Here is a 17,310-nt window from a genome sequence, read left to right as displayed (position 1 = left end):
TGCAGCTTTACTGTGCCGTGAATGCAGTCTCACTGTGCACATCATTGCAGCCCCTCCTGTGCCCCATGTCCCAGTCTGCAGTCCCTGTCTGTGGGAAGGTGTGTTGATGCTCGGTACAGTACCTTGCATGCCAGCAGGATATCCATGATGGGCAGCAGCAGGCAGGGTCTGTTCTCGTTTTGGATGGGGACGGTGCTCCTTCCAGAGGATCTGTCTGCTGTGAGATGGAGTGGTCCCTGGCCACCTGCACCTTCAGCCGTCCTCATTTTCTGGCCCCAGTCAGCCTGCCCTCTAGTCCTGGGGAAGTGGAGAGCACTGAGTGGGAGTTGGAGAGAAGGGGTAGCAAAGAGTACTGGCGGGGTTGGAGAACACATGGGTGGGGGCAAAGAGTGAGGGGGAGTGGAGATCACAGGGGTGGGGAGCGGAGAGTGCTTGGGGGGGAACTTGAGAGCACTGGGAGGGCCAACAAGAACAGGGGTAGAGAGCACGGTAGGCTGAGAGCACTGGGGGGGCTAAGAGTGTGGGGTGGTGAAGAGCACTGGGGGGGGGGGGGGCACAAAGAGCAGGGGTGAGTGGAGAGCAATGGGGGGGAGCTTGAGAGCACCAGTGGGGGCCAGAAAGAACAGGGGTGGAAAGCACGGGGGACTGGAGAGCACTATGGGGGGTGGAGAGCACATGGGTGGGCGCAAAATGCAGGGGGAGAGGAGAGTACAGGGGTGGGGAGTGGAGGGTGCTAAGGGGGAGCCAAAAAGAACAGGGGTGGAGAGCACGGAGGGTAGAGAGCACTGGGGGGGGGCTGGAGAGCACCAGGGGGACAGATAGAACAGGGGTGGGGAGTAAGGAGGGCTGGAGAACACTGGGGTGGGGGCTAGAGAGTGATGGGGAAAGCTGAAGAGCACTGGGGGGGGGAAAGAACAGGGGGGGAGCATTGGGGGGAGGGGAGAGCACTGAGGGGAGAGCACTGGAGGGGAAAGAACAGGGGGAGAGAGGAGAGCACTGGGGGAGAGCACTGGGGGGAGTGAAGGGCACGGGGGGGGGGGAGCACTGGGGAGAGAGGAGAGCACTGGGGGGAGTGAATGGCACGGGGGGGGGGGGGGAGAGCACTGGGGGGAACAGGGGCGGAGAGCACTGGGGGGGAAAGCACTGGGATGGTGGCTAGAGAAGGATGGGGAGAGCTGGAGAGCAGCAAGAACAGGGGAGGAGAAAACTGGGGGGGGCAGGAGAGTGTGGTGGTGGTGGAGGAGAGCACTGGGGGGGGGGCAGGAGAGTGTGGTGGTGATGGAGACCACTGGGGGGGCAGGAGAGTGTGGCGGTGGAGGAGAGCACTGGAGGGGGGCAGGAGAGTGCGGTGGTGGAGGAGAGCACTGGGGGGGGGCAGGAGAGTGCGGTGGTGGAGGAGAGCACTGGGGGGGGCAGGAGAGTGCAGTGGTGGAGGAGAGCACTGGGGGGGTCAGGAGAGTGCGGTGGTGGAGGAGAGCACTGGGGGGGCAGGAGAGTGCGGTGGTGGAAGAGAAGAGCACTGGGGGGGCAGGAGAGTGCAGCGGTGGCGGAGAGCACTGGGGGGGCAGGAGAGTGCGGTGGTGGAAGAGAAGAGCGCGGGGGGGGCAGGAGAGTGTGGTGGTGGAGGAAAGCACGGGGGGCAGGAGAGTGCGGTGGTGGAGGAGAAGAGCACTGGGGGGGGGCAGGAGAGTGCGGTGGTGGAGGAGAAGAGCACTGGGGGGGCAGGAGAGTGCGGTGGTGGAGGAGAGCACTGGGGGGGCAGGAGAGTGCAGTGGTGGAAGAGAGCAGGGGGGGGGGGGGTCAGGAGAGTGTGGTGGTGGAGGAGAGCACGGGGGTCAGGAGAGTGCGGGGGTGGAAGAGAAGAGCGGGGGGGGCAGGAGAGTGCAGTGGTGGAGGAGAGCACTGCAGCCCCCCCCTCTCGAACCTCCTATCCAGGCACTGTAGCACAGGATGGGCATCTACTCCTGTGTATCACAGCGCTGGATGGCTGTGTTCGGCGGCCGCTCTATAACACAGTTCCGCCCCCCCCAGACCGGCTCATGTGATAGGCGGAGCGTTGATTCTCTCTACTATCACATGAGCCGGTCTGGGGGGGGCGGGACTGTGTTACAGAGCGGCTGCCGAACACAGCCATCCAGCGCTGTGATACACAGGAGCAGAGAGAGGACTCAAAAAAAAAAAAAAAAAAGTGGTGCAGCATGGCGGCGGCGGCAGTGGCAGCACCTTGGGGATTCCAGGGGGGGGCACCTGACCCCCCTTGCCCCCTGCTGCGGACGCCCATGCTCCCCCCTTATGTTACTGCTTCCCACATTATGTGCAAATGGTACAGCTACCCCAATAGTGTGTGTGTATCTTAGATTGTAAGCTCTAAGAAGCAGAGCCCTCTGATTCCTATTGTATTTGTACTGTCTACCCCCAAGTTGTAAAGTGCTGTGTAAACTGTTTGCGCTATATAAATCCTGTATAGTAATAATATGGTAGAGCTCCCCATCTGTCTGCAAATGGTACAGCTCTTCCCACGTGTCTGTATAAGGTACAGCAACCTCTGTGTGTATATGGTACAGCTCATCCTCTATCTCAGTATGTGTGTATGGTAGAATCCCCAATCCAGTGCATGTGTATAGGATACATTCCTTCCTGTGTATATATGGTAAAGCCCACCCAACCCCCTTCGTGCCTGCATATGGTAGACCTCCTTATCTGTGCATGTGTGTATATATCCACTTTAATACTGCACATAGTCAAATGATGTCCTTGATTTTGTGCGGGGATATCTGAATGATGCCTGCAGCTACAGTCATCTTTTAGATATCTTTCTTTCCAGCCGATAATTCTGTGCACAATAAGAACAATCAGAGTGGCAGTTCCGCCGCTTAATAGTTCTTATAGGTGACGGGAGGTGATGCCCCCCCCCCCCGCCGCCATCTGGTGCTTCTCCAGGCTCTCCCGTGCCATCGGGGGCCCGGAGAAAGAATCGGCCGGCGCCGGATGATGACGATAGAGATTTCCGGTGACCAGATGGTCTATGACTGTTCCTCGAAGTAAACAAAGCCGCGATCGCAGCTGTCAGCATGAGATCGGTGATTTTTTTTTTTTTTTTCTCTATCTCATGCTTTCCAGCCTGGAGGAGAGATGCGGGGTCTTATTGACCCAGTATCTCTTCATAAAGAGGAACTATCACAATAGATTCCTATTACAAGGGATGTTTCATTGCTTGTAATAGGAATAAAAGTGATCAAAAAAAAGTGTAAAAAATGTAAAAAAAAAAAAAAAGTCAAATTATAATTTTATTTTTTATTTTTATTGTCCCTGGTAGCTCAGGCTCAGAACTGCGTTGGAGCGTGTGCAACAATTCCAGCACTAGACCTCCTCTGTAACTCAAAAGTGGTAACCTGTAAAAATGTTCAAAGCGTCGTCTTTGGAGATTCTTAAGTACCGAAGTTTGGCGCCATTCCATTAATGTGCACAATTTTAAAGCTTGACATGTTGGCTATCTATTTACTTGGCGTAACATCACTTTCACATTATACAAAAAAAAAAATTGGGCTAACTTTTACTGTGTGTGTTTTTTTTTTTTTTTTGGAAAAAAAAAAAAGCGTTTGAAAAATGTATTGTGCAAATACCGTGCGATATAAAAAGTTGCAATGACCGCCATTTTATTCCCAAAACCAGTGATGGCGAACCTTGGCACCCCAGATGTTTCGGAACTACATTTCCCATGATGCTTATCTACACTACAGAGTGCATGAGCATCATGGGAAATTTTAGTTCCAAAACAACTGGGGTGCCAAGGTTCGCCATCACTGTTTTAGACTATGCCTGCGTCCTGTAATCGAGATGTTAGTTTCCACAATCCATGACTTAACTTCACAGTTCACACAAACAAGTTTTTAAATTCAAACTGTAGCACGGACATAAGTTTTTTTTTTTTTTTTTTTTTTTTTTTTTCCACAGTAGCGTGACAATCCCTCCACCTCCGGGCTAACTAATCACACTCACCTTATGACATTGACCTCTGTGCAAACAGGTGCAAGCGGGTATCAAAAGGGTTAACATGGACCATAAACTTCTCTCACGTCTCCTTAGATCTCAGCAAGGATGCCAGGTCATGGGTAGAAAGAAAACATCTAAGTGCTCACCACTTTGAGACCAGACCACTTTTTGCGATTGGGCACTGCGTCGCTTTAACAGACAATTGCGCGGTCGTGCGACGTGGCTCCCAAACCAAATTGACGTCCTTTTTTTTTTTTTTTTTTTTTTTTCTCACAAATAGAGCTTTCTTTTGGTGGTTATTTGATCACCTCTGCGGTTTTTATTTTTTGCGCTATATACAAAAAAGCGACAATTTTGAAAAAAACACATTCTTTTTTTACTTTTTGCTATAATAAATATCCCCCAAAAATATATAAAAAAAAAACATTTTTTTCCCTCAGTTTAGGCCGATACGTAATCTTCTACATATTATTGGTAAAAAAAAATCGCAATAAGCAATTGATTGGTTTGTGCAAAATTTATAGCGATGACAAAATAGGGGATAGTTTTATGGCATTTTTATAAATATTTTTTTTTGTTTTTTTACTAGTAATGGCAATCAGCAATTTTTTTTTTTTTATTTTTTTATTTTTTTATTGTGACTGTGACATTATGGCGGACACATCGGACATTTTTGACACATTTTTGGAACCATTGTCATTTATACAGCAATCAGTGCTATACAAATGCACTGATTCCTGTGTAAATGACACTGGCAGTGAAAGGGTTAACCAGGGGGTGGCAGTGTAGGGGTGTGTTACTAACTGTGGGGGGCTGGGCTGTGTATTGGTGAACGCTGATCTCTGCTCCAATCAGAGAGATCAGTGTCACTTGTTGCTAGGCAGATCAGGGAGATGCTGTTTACATCAGCATCTCCCCGTTCAGCCTCCCCGTGAGACGATCGCTGGTATCCCCGTGGCAATCGAGTCCGCGGGACCAGCGACCGGACTCGCGTGGGTCCTGAATGGCGCCCACGCGATGGCATGGCGGCAATTTCAAATGGACGTACCTCTACGCCAATTTGCCTGCCTGTGCCATTTCTGCCGACGTACATTGTCGTGCGCTGGTTGGGAAGTGGTTAAGTATAAGATTTCATTTTTGTGTTCAAAAACAAACTACTCACATAAAGATGATAAAAAACACAGCATGTAAAGCCGACAATTGTGTTAGTTCCGTAGGGCAGCAGCGGGTGATGTCATGCGTAGCTCCTCCCCCGTACGCGTTACGTTCAATCAGAACTTGAACGTCACTGGAATCCTCAGCCCTTTACTTCGTTAGCAGAAGGAGGCACTTGGGGAAGGGGGAGGAGTCCAGTGACGTCACCGGATCCCCGAAGGAACTGAAGACCCGGAAGCTGGCGGAGAGGTGAGTACCGATCAAAAAAAGTATCGATTAATCGAGGAATTAATCTTTTATTTCCACAGCCCTAATTATTTATATTTTAGTCTCCCCCTCTGTCAGCATATGGTACAGCTCCTCCCTGTGTCTGTATAAGGTACAGCTCCCCCTGTTTGTGTGTGTATATGGTACACACCACTTGCCTCTGCAATACAGTTAGTTACACATTGATGTATTTATGTCATCAGGTGACGGAGCAGTTTGCTCGGTACATTGATCAGCGGATAATTGCTATTCGTTCGGATTCCTCGGATTTCCAGTCATTGGAGAAGCTGCAACAGTTCTTGGAATTTGTTCTTTTCCTGTCAGATCTCGAACTGTCCAATTCCTTTGAGCATTTTTACAGGTCAGTCAAATCATGACGTTCCGCAAATATTATATAGAGAATGTTTGATGTATACAGAGAAGGTGTGATCGGTTTTTATAGGGGAGGTATGATCAGAGTGTATGGAAGAGGACTGATGAAAAGGCTTAGAGAAGGCATGATTGAGGTGTACAGAAGGGGGGCGGGGAGTCTGATTGGGCTGTACAGAAAGGGGGGGGAGGCTGATTGGGCTGTACAGAAAGGGGGGGGGCTGATTGGGCTGTACAGAAAGGGGGGGGGGGGGCTGATCGGGCTGTACAGAAAGGGGGGGGGCTGATTGGGCTGTACAGAAAGGAGGGAGGGGGGGCTGATTGGGCTGTACAGAAAGGGGGGGGGGGCTGATTGGGGCTGTACAGAAAGGAGGGGGGGGGCTGATTGGGCTGTACAGAAAGGAGGGGGGGGGCTGATTGGGCTGTACAGAAAGGAGGGGGGGGGGCTGATTGGGCTGTACAGAAAGGAGGGGGGGGGCTGATTGGGCTGTACAGAAAGGAGGGGGGGGCTGATTGGGCTGTACAGAAAGGAGGGGGGGGGGCTGATTGGGCTGTACAGAAAGGAGGGGGGGGCTGATTGGGCTGTACAGAAAGGAGGGGGGGGGGGCTGATTGGGCTGTACAGAAAGGAGGGGGGGGGGGCTGATTGGGCTGTACAGAAAGGAGGGGGGGGGGTTGATTGGGCTGTACAGAAAGGAGGGGGGGGGAGGCTGGTTAGAAGCTATACAGAGGGAATTTGGTGGCGTTACAGCTTTTATCTTCTGTTTCCCTTTATGCATTGCAGGCATTATCTGGCTGACCGTCTGCTCACACTTGGACCGTGCTGGTTTGAGAATTCTGTGGTGGATCACATTGGCATTTGTTTCCCAAACCGGTATCCTCAACAAATGCTGAAAAACCTGCAGGAGGCAAAAGATCTTCAGAGAGAAGAACATATATATCGGCTGCAGCAGCTGGACAATGGAGTCTTATCGGAGGAGGAGGAGGAAGAAGGGATGGTGAGAGGGGAATGGATGGGGTGGAAGTGTATTCTGGTGGATGGGGAGAGGGATATAAATAAATAAACAATATCTCTATGCAGTGGTAAATATAAATAACGAACTATATGGTTAGAGAGAAAAATCACTAATCCACTCTGAGAATAACAGAAGAGATGTACTGTATATAGTATTAGAGGAGAGATATACTGTATATACTATTTTAGGTTGAATCTGGTAAATATCATCAGACTCTGAGATTACATTTTTTTTTCTTTCTTTAAATAAAAAAAATATGAAGACTGTTTTGCTGATTTTTCAGACAGAACTGTATATATATTATATGCTGGCCATACAAAAACAAAGTAATTTTAAGAACATTCGTTCGATTTTTCTAATCGTTAGTGAGGTCAAATTGATGTTCTAAAGAGCGGAATAGAAAACTTCTTGGTCAAAGATTTTCAGACCGCGTGTGTTTGGTTTTTTTTTATTTATTTTTTTTTTTTCACAAATTGCATTCCTTTTAGAACTGAATGTTAAAAGCAAGTTTCAAACGACATTAAGCGACTACAAAGATTTTTCGTATGACTATTATATGTAATACGTGTATGGCCAGCATAAGGCTCCGTTCACACCAATGCAGTTTTCTATTGATCCAGCAGCGGCTGAAAAACAGCATAGATGTGAACGTGTCCCATAGGAAACCATGTTAGATGAACTGTAGTGGGTTTTTGCAAAAGCACCAAAAGTCGCGTAGGTGTGAACCAGGCCTAAGGCGTTTAGGAGCAGCAGCATGCTTTTTTTTTTTTTGTTTGTTTGCACGGTAATCCACATATTACTCCTCCACCACTTTTTTACTGTTTAACCACTTCCCGACCAGCGCACGACGATATACGTCGACAGAATGGCACGGGCAGGCATATTGGCGTATAGGTACGTCCAATATTCGATGCCGCCCTGCCATCGGGAGCGCGGCGCGCTCCCGCGCTGGTCGGGACCCCCGTGAGTCCGGTCGCGGGACCCGCGGACTCGATCGCCGCGGACATACCCGCGATCGTTTCACGGAGCAGCCGAATAGAGGAAATGCTGTGTAAACAACATTTCTCTATTCTGCCTAGCAACTAGTGACGCTGATCTCTGCTCCATGTGATTGGAGCAGAGATCAGTGTACACTAAATTAAAGCCCAACCCCCCCACAGTTAGTAACACACCCCTAGGAACACTTAACCCCTACACTGCCACCCACTGGTTAACCCTTTCACTGCCAGTGTCATTTACACAGGAATCACTGCATTTATATAGCAGTGATTACTGTATAAATGACAATGGTCCCAAAAATGTCCGATGTGTCTGCCATAATGTCGCAGTCACAATAAAAATCGCTGATCGCCGCCATTACTAGTAAAAAAAAAAATAATAAAAAATTATTAATAAAAATGCTATAAAACTATCCCTATTTTGTAAACGCTATAACTTTTGCGCAAACCAATCAATAATCGCTTATTGCGATTTTTTTTTTTTACCAAAAATATGTAGAAGAATGCGTATCAGCCTAAACTGAGGGAAAAAAATGTTTTTTTATATATTTTTGGGGGATATTTATTATAACAAAAAGTAAAAAATAATGCAATTTTTTTCAAAATTGTCGCTCTATTTTTGTTTATAGCGCAAAAAATAAAAACCGCAGGGGTGATCAAATACCACCAAAAGAAAGCTCTATTTGTGGGAAAAAAAGGATGTCAATTTTGTTTGGGAGCCACGTCGCACGACCGCGAAATTGTCAGTTAAAGCGACGCAGTGCCGAATCGCAAAAAGTGGTCTGGTCTTTGACCAGCAAATTGGTCCGGTCTGAAAGTGGTTAAAAATGTCATTCCTCTTTAGATGTAAACTGGTCAAAGACTGTTCATGTAAGAGTTATTCATTTCCTATACCGTTCATATATAGGTTCTTATGCGATTTTATATGTTTGAGTAACATACAATCGGCTTTCAGTGAGCAGTAAACAGGTGTGAGCGATTCCAACTCTTATTAAATAACAACTAAAAAAAAAAGAGTATTTGCCAATTTTAATATAACGTTTTGGGGGTTTTGAGTAATTTTCTAACAAAAAAAAAATACTGATTTAAACTTTTTAAACAAAATGTTCCAGAAAAGGCCTGGTCTTCAAGTGGTTAATATTATGAAGTTAGTAAACACAATATATTACACCATTAACTCTGTACCAGTCCCATTAACTTAAGCTAGCTAGAAAAAGGATCAATGACAAAAGTCCATATTCCCGGAGGTATAGGAATAAAAATATCAGTCCTTCTAACACAAGCGAATGCTTGCAGGCTGCCTGTTAAAAGTGTGCTGGGGATCCCCAGTCTGTAATATAAGTGGGCAGGGAAAAGAAGCTCCAGGCAGGCGTAGTGTAGCACAGTTTAACCACTTAAGCCCCGGACCAATTTGCAGCCAAAGGACCAGATACCTTTTTGCGATTCGGCACTGCGTCGCTTTAACTGACAATTGCGCGGTCGTGCGACGTGGCTCCCAAACAAAATTGGCGTCCTTTTTTTTTCCCCCCACAAATAGAGCTTTCTTTTGGTGGTATTTGATCACCTCTGCGTTTGTTTTTTTTGTTTGTTTTGTTTTGTTTTTTGCGCTCTAAACAAAAATAGAGCGACAATTTTGATAAAATGCTATATATATATATATTGCAATATTATATAATAAATATCTCCAAAAAATATATAATTTTTTTTTCCACAGTAAAAAAAAATCGCAATTAGTGATTATTGATTGGTTTGCACAAAAGTTATAAGCATTTACAAAATAGGGGATAGGTTTTTATAAATATTTGTTTTATTTTTTACTAGTAATGGCGGCGATCAGCTATTTTTTTTTATTTTATTTTTTTTGTGAATGCGACTTGGTGGACACATCTGACATTTTTGACACATTTTTGGGACCATTGTCATTTATACAGCAATCAGTGCTATTTAAATGCGCAGATTCCTGTGTAAATGACACTGGCAGTGAAGGAGTTAACCACTAGGGGGCAGTGTAGGTGTTATGTATGACGTTATGTGTGGTCACGGAGCTCAAGACCGGGTCGGGAGCGCGCCACCGGCAGTGCGCTCCTGACCCACGGCTGGGCACTTTAAGTGCCCAGCCGTGCCATTCTGCCGATGTATATCGGCGTGAGGCAGTCCTTAAGTGGTTAATAAGGGTTGCATAGTATGTGAGGTTGCAAAAAAGACACAAGACACAAGTCCATCAAGTTCAACCTATGTGTGTGATTATATGTCAGTATTACTTTGTATATCCCTGTATGTTGCGGTCCTTCAGGTGATTATCTAAAAATTTTATTTTATTTTTTTAACGGTCGATGCCTCCCGCTGAAACCACCGCCTGTGGAAGGGAATTCCACACCCTTGCCGCTCTTGCAGTAAAGAACTCTCTATGTAGTTATAAGGTTAAATCTCTTTTCTTCTAATTTTAATGAGTGGACACGTGTCTTGTTAAAATCCCTTCTGCAAAAAAGTTTTCTCGCTATTGTGGGGTCACCAGTACGGTATTTGTATATTGAAATCCTATCCCCTCTCAAGCGTCTCTTCTCCAGAGAGAATAAGTTCAGTGCTCACAACCTTTCCTCATAACTAATATCCTCCAGACCCTTTATTAGCTTTGTTGCCCTTCTTTGTAGTCGCTCCATTTCCAGCACATCCTTCCTGAGGACTGGTGCCCAGAACTGGACAGTATACTCCAGGTGCGGCCAGACCAGAGTCTTGTAGAGCGGGAGAATTATCGTTTTATCTCTGGAGTTGATCCCCTTTTTTTAATGCCAATATTCTGTTTGCTTTGTTAGCAGCAGCTTGGCATTGCATGCCATTGCTGAGCCTATTATCTACTAGGACCCTCGGGTCCTTTTCCATCCTAGATTCCCCCCCAGAGGTTCCCCCCCCCCCCCCAGTGCATTCATATTTTTGACACCCAAATGCATTATTTTAAAATTTTTTTTTTTTTTTTTTTTTTACATTAAACCTCATTTGCCATGTAGTTGCCCACCCCATTAATTTGTTCAGATCTTTTTGCAAGGTTTCCACATCCTGCGGAGAAGTTATTGCCCTGCTTAGCTTAATATTGTCCGCAAATACAAAGATTGAACTGTTAAAATGAGAACATATAATATATTTATGCACGCACAAGCAGATGGGAGGAGGATGAAGGTCCTAGTGTGCGCCTGGGACTAACGTCTCTAGCCTGAATGATGTGTGAGCTGTGAGGAGGAAGCAGGATGAGCCAGGGAACCGTCACTGAGAAGTCGGCGTCAGGCTGATGGAGGCGTGGCTAGCCTCCGAAAAAGCATTCCCTATTGGTCCTCTCAATGGATGGAGGTGACGGCTCTTGTCCAATACTCTAGCTGGAGAGACATACACCTTGGAAGGTACCTGGAACCAGACAACTCATCCCGGCCTTAGAGGGCAGCCTGACGCTGGCTCCTCAGTGACAGTTCCCTGGCTCATACTGCTTCTTCCTCACGGCTCACATATCATTCCGGCTAGAGACTTTTGGTCCCAGGCTCACACTCGAATCGTCCTCCTTTTTCCACCTTTCATCCTATTCCCTCCCCCTTGTGAGTGCATACATATATGTTATCATTTTAACCCTTATTAAACTGTGCTACACTATGCCTGCCTGGAGCTTCTTTTCCCTGCCCTCTTATGAAGGTGGTAGGTTGTCTCTTTGGTAGAGGTAAGTTGTGCAGTACTCTGATGTCTATTTTATCTTCCTATAAGAGTGTTAATGATCTGGTTTGTTTTCACAGGAGATGGAAGAAATCTTGGCGCCCCAGGATCATGCTGCAGAAGGTGGAGAGGTGCAGATCTCGGTTCTCTCCCCTCGTTGTTGGTCGATATCTTCTCTCTGTTACATGGGGGATCCCTCCAGAATCTTCCCGCAATCCCTCAGCAATCCTCTTCTTCAATTTACTGACTTCTACATAAAGAGTAAGACTCCAGATATCACTCAGCTTCTGTCATTGAGGCGATTCAGTTCGCATAGGTAGCGCTATACAAGTCACTCACTCACCTCTCATGTATGTCATACCCAATGTGATATCCTCCGCGCTCCTCTCATGCACATACTGCCCTCTATCATACCCTTAACACCTCACTTCTCTTGCATGTATTGTCATACACCATGCATACCTCCCAACGTTTTGAGATGGGAATGAGGTACTTCTACTAGCACATGTATGTAGACATAGAACACGCCCCCTGCCACACCCCCTTAAAGGAGACTTAACCCAAAAAAAAGTTTATTAAATCCACAAGGGCTTTTTTTACTACTACTATTCCTTTATATTGGCTTTTAAAATGTACAAATTCAGCAATTTAGAAATTCAATGAAAGGTTTAACACTGGGAAACACTTTTTGAAAGATAAAAAGTGCATTTTATATACAACTACGGTATATAGATCAGACCAAAATGAGGGACAAATGAGGAGGAAAGAAGGACAGAGGGACATTGCTCCAAATCAGGGACAGTCCCTCGAAATCAGGGACGGTTGGGACGTATGCACCATGCTCCTCTTCTGCACATTTTACCCATTATAACAGTTCTATATGATTATTTGTAATATCTCCCAGTCTTTTCTATTCTGGAATAAGCACACTTTTGTTAGTAATAAATTATATTTTATCTTTTCCAGGTCAGTATGTCCCAGGCTTCTCTCAAATTGTCCAGTCACGACGGCTGCAGTGGACGTGGTTGGGAAATGCGGAGGTGCAATATGGAGGTCTGATCCTCCGGGTCTCCACCCTGCAGATGTTCATATTGTTGCAGTTTAACCATCAGGAGGTGAGATGGCACCGAAGGGCTATATTGGGGTGGAAAGTAATATACTGTGCTTTTTATATTAGGAGCTGGTAGTTTGGGGGGGGGGGGGGGGTACAGTGTGCTGCAGAGTGATGTGTAAAGGGGCCCGAGGTGGAGCGTGTTGCATTGTAGTGTAGAGGGTGGGGGTTAGAAATTGGCTATACTTTTAGCACTTGACCCCACAATAGCTCTCCCGAACAACAAACCCTTGTCTGTAACCCACTGCCAATTCAAACTCCTCCTCTTCATCACCACTGCAGCCAAGCAGACCATTGCTAAAGCTTGGAAAACCCCTTCTCTATGCATGTTGGCGATGAAGCACAGAATCACTCAAGCAATGATCCACGCCAAGTTTGAGGCAGTCCTCCTGGACAAAGTTTCTGCTTACGAAAAACTATGGAGACCCTGAATTACTCATTTCCTGCCCCCTGACTTCGATGACTCCCTTCTCTTGCCATGACCTTCAGGTTGCATAGGACATACAGATCCTGGTCCTCTCTAGGGACCCCTATTCCTTTTGACCTCCCCCTCCTTTCCTTCCCCCTTCCTTACCCCCACCTTAGTCGCTTCTCCCCCTCCCTCCAACCCGCTTAAAAAATATCTTTTAATTCTCTTCTCTCCTCTACCCCCTTCACTTCTTCTTACGACTTCATCTTCAGCTTAGTTTTCATTCAATTATGAGGGGTTTACCCTCTTTACCAAATGTGTTATATAGCACTACCGACCGCAACTAGTTACTGCCTTTCAGTCTTTAACCAAGTTATGTTCTGCTGTTCAGATAACATGCTCTCTAAATTTTCCTGACGTGACTCTTTTCTTCGTCATATGTATTGTAATGTACATTGAAATTTGCTTAATAAAACTTTTGAACAGACAAATTAGCTGTACTCTTGTTCGTGGTAAGTTTGGATTTGGCATGTAACTTTTTTTTTTGCTTCAAGGAGGTTTTGGAGGAGTCAATTATTAAGACCACAGGGCTGCCAGAGGCCTTGGTGTGCCACGCTCTGGCACCACTCACTGCCAAAGGTGGTATCTTGGTGCACAAGAGTGAGGGTGAGTTACAGTTCAAGGCATTCACTAAATTTTCATCTTTCTCCTTTTCTATCTGCTATCTCCTACCTACATCTCCTTCTCCTTTCCTGCGCTCACCTCTGCCCCTGCTCTCTCCATGCTCACCTCTGGCTGCTATCTGCCCACGCTCACCCCATACATCTCCTTCCCCTTTCCTGCACCCACCTTTTTGCCTCTTTTTTTCCCCACACTCACCTCCCCTGTTTTATTTCACTGTGTCTACCTCAGCCTCCTCTTCCCTACTGTTTTCATTCTCTCCTTTGCCTGTGTTCCTCTTTACCTCTGCCCCCCCGCTTTCTTCTTTGCCTTTCCTGCTTTGCTTTTCCATTGCCTGTGATCTTCTCTGTGTGCTTTTCCCATGCTCTCCTCTGCTTCGCCTTTCACCATGACCTTCTTCTCTTCCTCTCGCCTTTCTCTGCGATCTTCTCTGCGCCTCTCGCCTTTTCAACGTGATCTTCTCTGCCTCTCTTGCCTTTTCAACGTGCGATCTTCTCTGCCCCTCTCGCCTTTTCACCGCCATCTTCTCTGCCTCGCTCGCCTTTTCATCGCCATCTTCTCTGCCTCGCTCGCCTTTTCACCGCCATCTTCTCTGCCTCTGCTTTCACCACGCCCACCCCTGTGTCCCCTCCCTGCCTGCTAGCCTCCTGCCTCCTCTCTCTCCACCTTACAATTACTTTTTTTTTTTTTTTTAGGGCTTTTGTGTCTGAATGAAGAGAAGTTGATTCAGCAAGGTTCTGGTAAGATTCTGCAGCTTCTCCCAAGGCAGACATACTTGAATGTAGAAGAAGATGAAGGACGCACTTTGGAGAAGAAAAGGAACATTATCCTCTGTCTAATCACACAGATCATGAAGGAGGAGAAGGAGCTTCATATTGACAATCTAGTGTTTCGGGTAAGATTGGTGTCTGATTTTGGCCTTCGGGAGTCTCTTTGTAACTGTTGCCTTTTTTTTATTTTTGGAAATAACATTGAGCATAGGTAAAGACATGTTATTGCTAATAAAAAATGATGATCCAGCTCAGATCAAACTGCCGTGTGCAGTAAACCATATCAATGTGATCAGATTTTACAGTTATAGCAAATTATTAAGGTGCCCATGTGTAAAGCAAAACAGATTCTCCTCCCCGTATACCACTGGAAACGCTGTGCAGGCTGATGTCCTGTGGTGTGCTCTCTGCATAATGCTTCAAAAACAATGCAAACAGAAGGAGATTTCTGTTGTGATGGGTCTCCTCCCACTCCTGGCGCACTTTTTTCCTATCATTAGAAATCTGCAGAAAGTAAACCCCAAACTGCATTTATAGAACACCGAGCACTTACCTCCCCCATTGCTCCACTGGAGGGAAATCCTCCTTGGAATTCTGCTGGCAAACAGACATTTCCAAGAGTGTTCATTTCACCCTGCCCCCACCCTCCCCTGACCCTTGCATCATTACTGTGTCCATTGCTAACACAGAGATTGACGAATGAAGGGGATAACCTCCCAAAAATATATACATTTCTCAGCGGACATGGAGCGCCATTAGTGACATGGGCAGGTCAAAAGGCAAGTGGCGTCTCCTTCTACAAGGGAAAACTGTGTGGATTCCAAAAAATTGGTGGTTGTGGGAGCCCTCCAATAATTCTCCTATTTAGAGGTGGTGCCTCCCTATGATAGAGTGGCTGCAGTTGCAATGTTAAATGATCAAAAAAGAAAACGCATACACAACCAAAAGGCCACTAACTCAAAATATATAGGTATGCAACCTTTTAAAATTGAAACAGCATCACAAATCCCCCCACCCCCATTCTGCATCAAGTCCCTAGCCTGCTATGCCCCCCCCCCCCCCAAAACCAGTGTGGAGTGCGGTCTCCCCATCTAGAGCAAGCCAACCCCACAAAAGTCCCCCACTCTCTGCGATGTCGCCTGCACCCTGTCATTAATATTTGACCCGTCTGAGGCGTGGTCTAACTGGCACTTCACCTTTAGAACCGCAGTGGGTGAATGACTTGCACAAGCTTTTGCAAGGCTGGGTACTATACCCACTGTACTGTCAGGAACCTGGCAAACCTGATGTCTTAGTGCAGCAATAGCACAACCCAGTCTCTCAGATCTCACTGAAATGACTCGCACAATGTTTTGTCTTGTTTTTGGGTTTGTATTCGATATGTCCAAAGATCACACAGATAATTTTAAAATGTAATGACAGATAAAGAAAAGATCACAAAAATACTTCACTAAAGATGCTGTTTCCACGGAGTTCCCCATAAAGGCGTGGCCAGGTAATCAGACCAGACATGTGCATGGTGCTGCTCTGGAGACGGGACTGGTGTACTCCAGTTTGGGCTGTGGTAGATACAAGGCCGTATGTGAGTAAAGGGCCAATCAAAGTTGTTTGGACAGTGATCTCACCTTTTTAAGGGGGATAGTGGTCTTGATCATCCTGCATTCCTCCAGGCTTTACATCAGTAAATCAAAACAATACATATTGCCTTATGTGGCTCCTTGACCAGGATTTGGAGGCTTAGAATTCATTAGTGGGCCACAATTTGAACCATCAGCAGTAATAATAAGGAAATACACAATATAAAATGTCCTCATCACACAATAACCTAGTCACTGATATGATCAACTCCTCTTGTCCTTGGAAAGGTCGGTGGATGATGGGATGAATGACTGACTGAAAACTGTGGCCAATTTACCTGGCACAATTACTTTAGGATGGAATACGTCTCAGAATCATTTCAGAGGGAGAAGTATAAATGGGTGTTTTAAGGTGCAAATTAATCAAATTGAGAACAAAATCTAATTTATGAATTTTATTTAATATAGATTTTAATATTCTATATTAAAACCAACATGAGAGAATTCATACGGTCTACGTGTTTCGCCACAATCATGGCTTCTTTAGGAGCTTTTGCAAGACTTTATGTACAGAATCACTAGATGGGCAATTCCTCAATGCAAAATAAGAATTTCCTTTTCCTATATACCAATGCGATACAAACAAGGCAGGGTAGATCCAAGCAGACCGATATTGCCTTAGAAAGGAAATGGTGGGTTATTGCCTAAGCACTCAAAAAAACTGCTCAGACACGTCCTGACGGCTGCGAGGTGTCTGATAGCCCTACATTGGAATCGGCGGTGCCCACCCTCCCAGGCAGATCTGTGTGCCAGAATAAAAGACCTAGAACTGATGGAGAAAATGACAGCTAGGTTGCAAGATAGATTGGACCTGCATGATCAGGTCTGGGAGGATTGGCACAGGCGAGAAGATCCACCTTGAGTGGGTGGTTGAGTCCCCCCCCTTCTCTAGTCCCTCTCATTTCCTTCTTTTCTGCTGCTTTCTTACTTTCCTCTTTCTTTTAATAGGTTACAATGTGATCTATATTCGTCCACTGTTTTTTGATATACAATGGTCCTACTTTATGTGGAGACTGATGTACTACAGTGTCAACTTTTATACCTGTTTTATTTGTTCTCATGATCAATAAAAACTGTTATTTGAAGAGAAAGGAAATGGTCACCTGAGGCATAAAAACTCTATCATGCAGGAATCAAAACAGGGCCAAACCCTGCCTTGTTTGTATCATTTTTTATTTTTGGATTCACGAGTTTACTTAACATTACTTTGGC

The 17,310-nt window shown here is 46.0% G+C and overlaps 1 protein-coding gene across 2 annotated transcripts in view; it reads left to right on the top strand.

Annotated features, from left to right (window-relative positions):
- CUL9 (cullin 9) overlaps positions 1–17,310 on the top strand; it is an 89,373-nt gene that overhangs the window by 49,004 nt on the left and 23,059 nt on the right. For both annotated transcript variants that reach the window (XM_077485469.1, XM_077485468.1), the window contains exons 24-29: positions 5,619–5,776; positions 6,568–6,781; positions 11,571–11,751; positions 12,457–12,605; positions 13,565–13,676; positions 14,387–14,586. In XM_077485469.1, coding sequence (XP_077341595.1) covers positions 5,619–5,776; positions 6,568–6,781; positions 11,571–11,751; positions 12,457–12,605; positions 13,565–13,676; positions 14,387–14,586 — 1,014 coding nt within the window. The remainder of the gene's footprint in view (positions 1–5,618; positions 5,777–6,567; positions 6,782–11,570; positions 11,752–12,456; positions 12,606–13,564; positions 13,677–14,386; positions 14,587–17,310) is intronic.

Source organism: Lithobates pipiens, unplaced genomic scaffold (assembly GCF_037356315.1).
Source record: "Lithobates pipiens isolate NorthernLeopardFrog02 unplaced genomic scaffold, aLitPip1_a1.2 Scaffold_18, whole genome shotgun sequence".
NCBI classification, from domain to species: domain Eukaryota; kingdom Metazoa; phylum Chordata; class Amphibia; order Anura; family Ranidae; genus Lithobates; species Lithobates pipiens.
The sequence above is the reverse complement of the archived record's forward strand: the minus strand, read 5'-3'. Positions and strand labels throughout refer to the sequence as shown.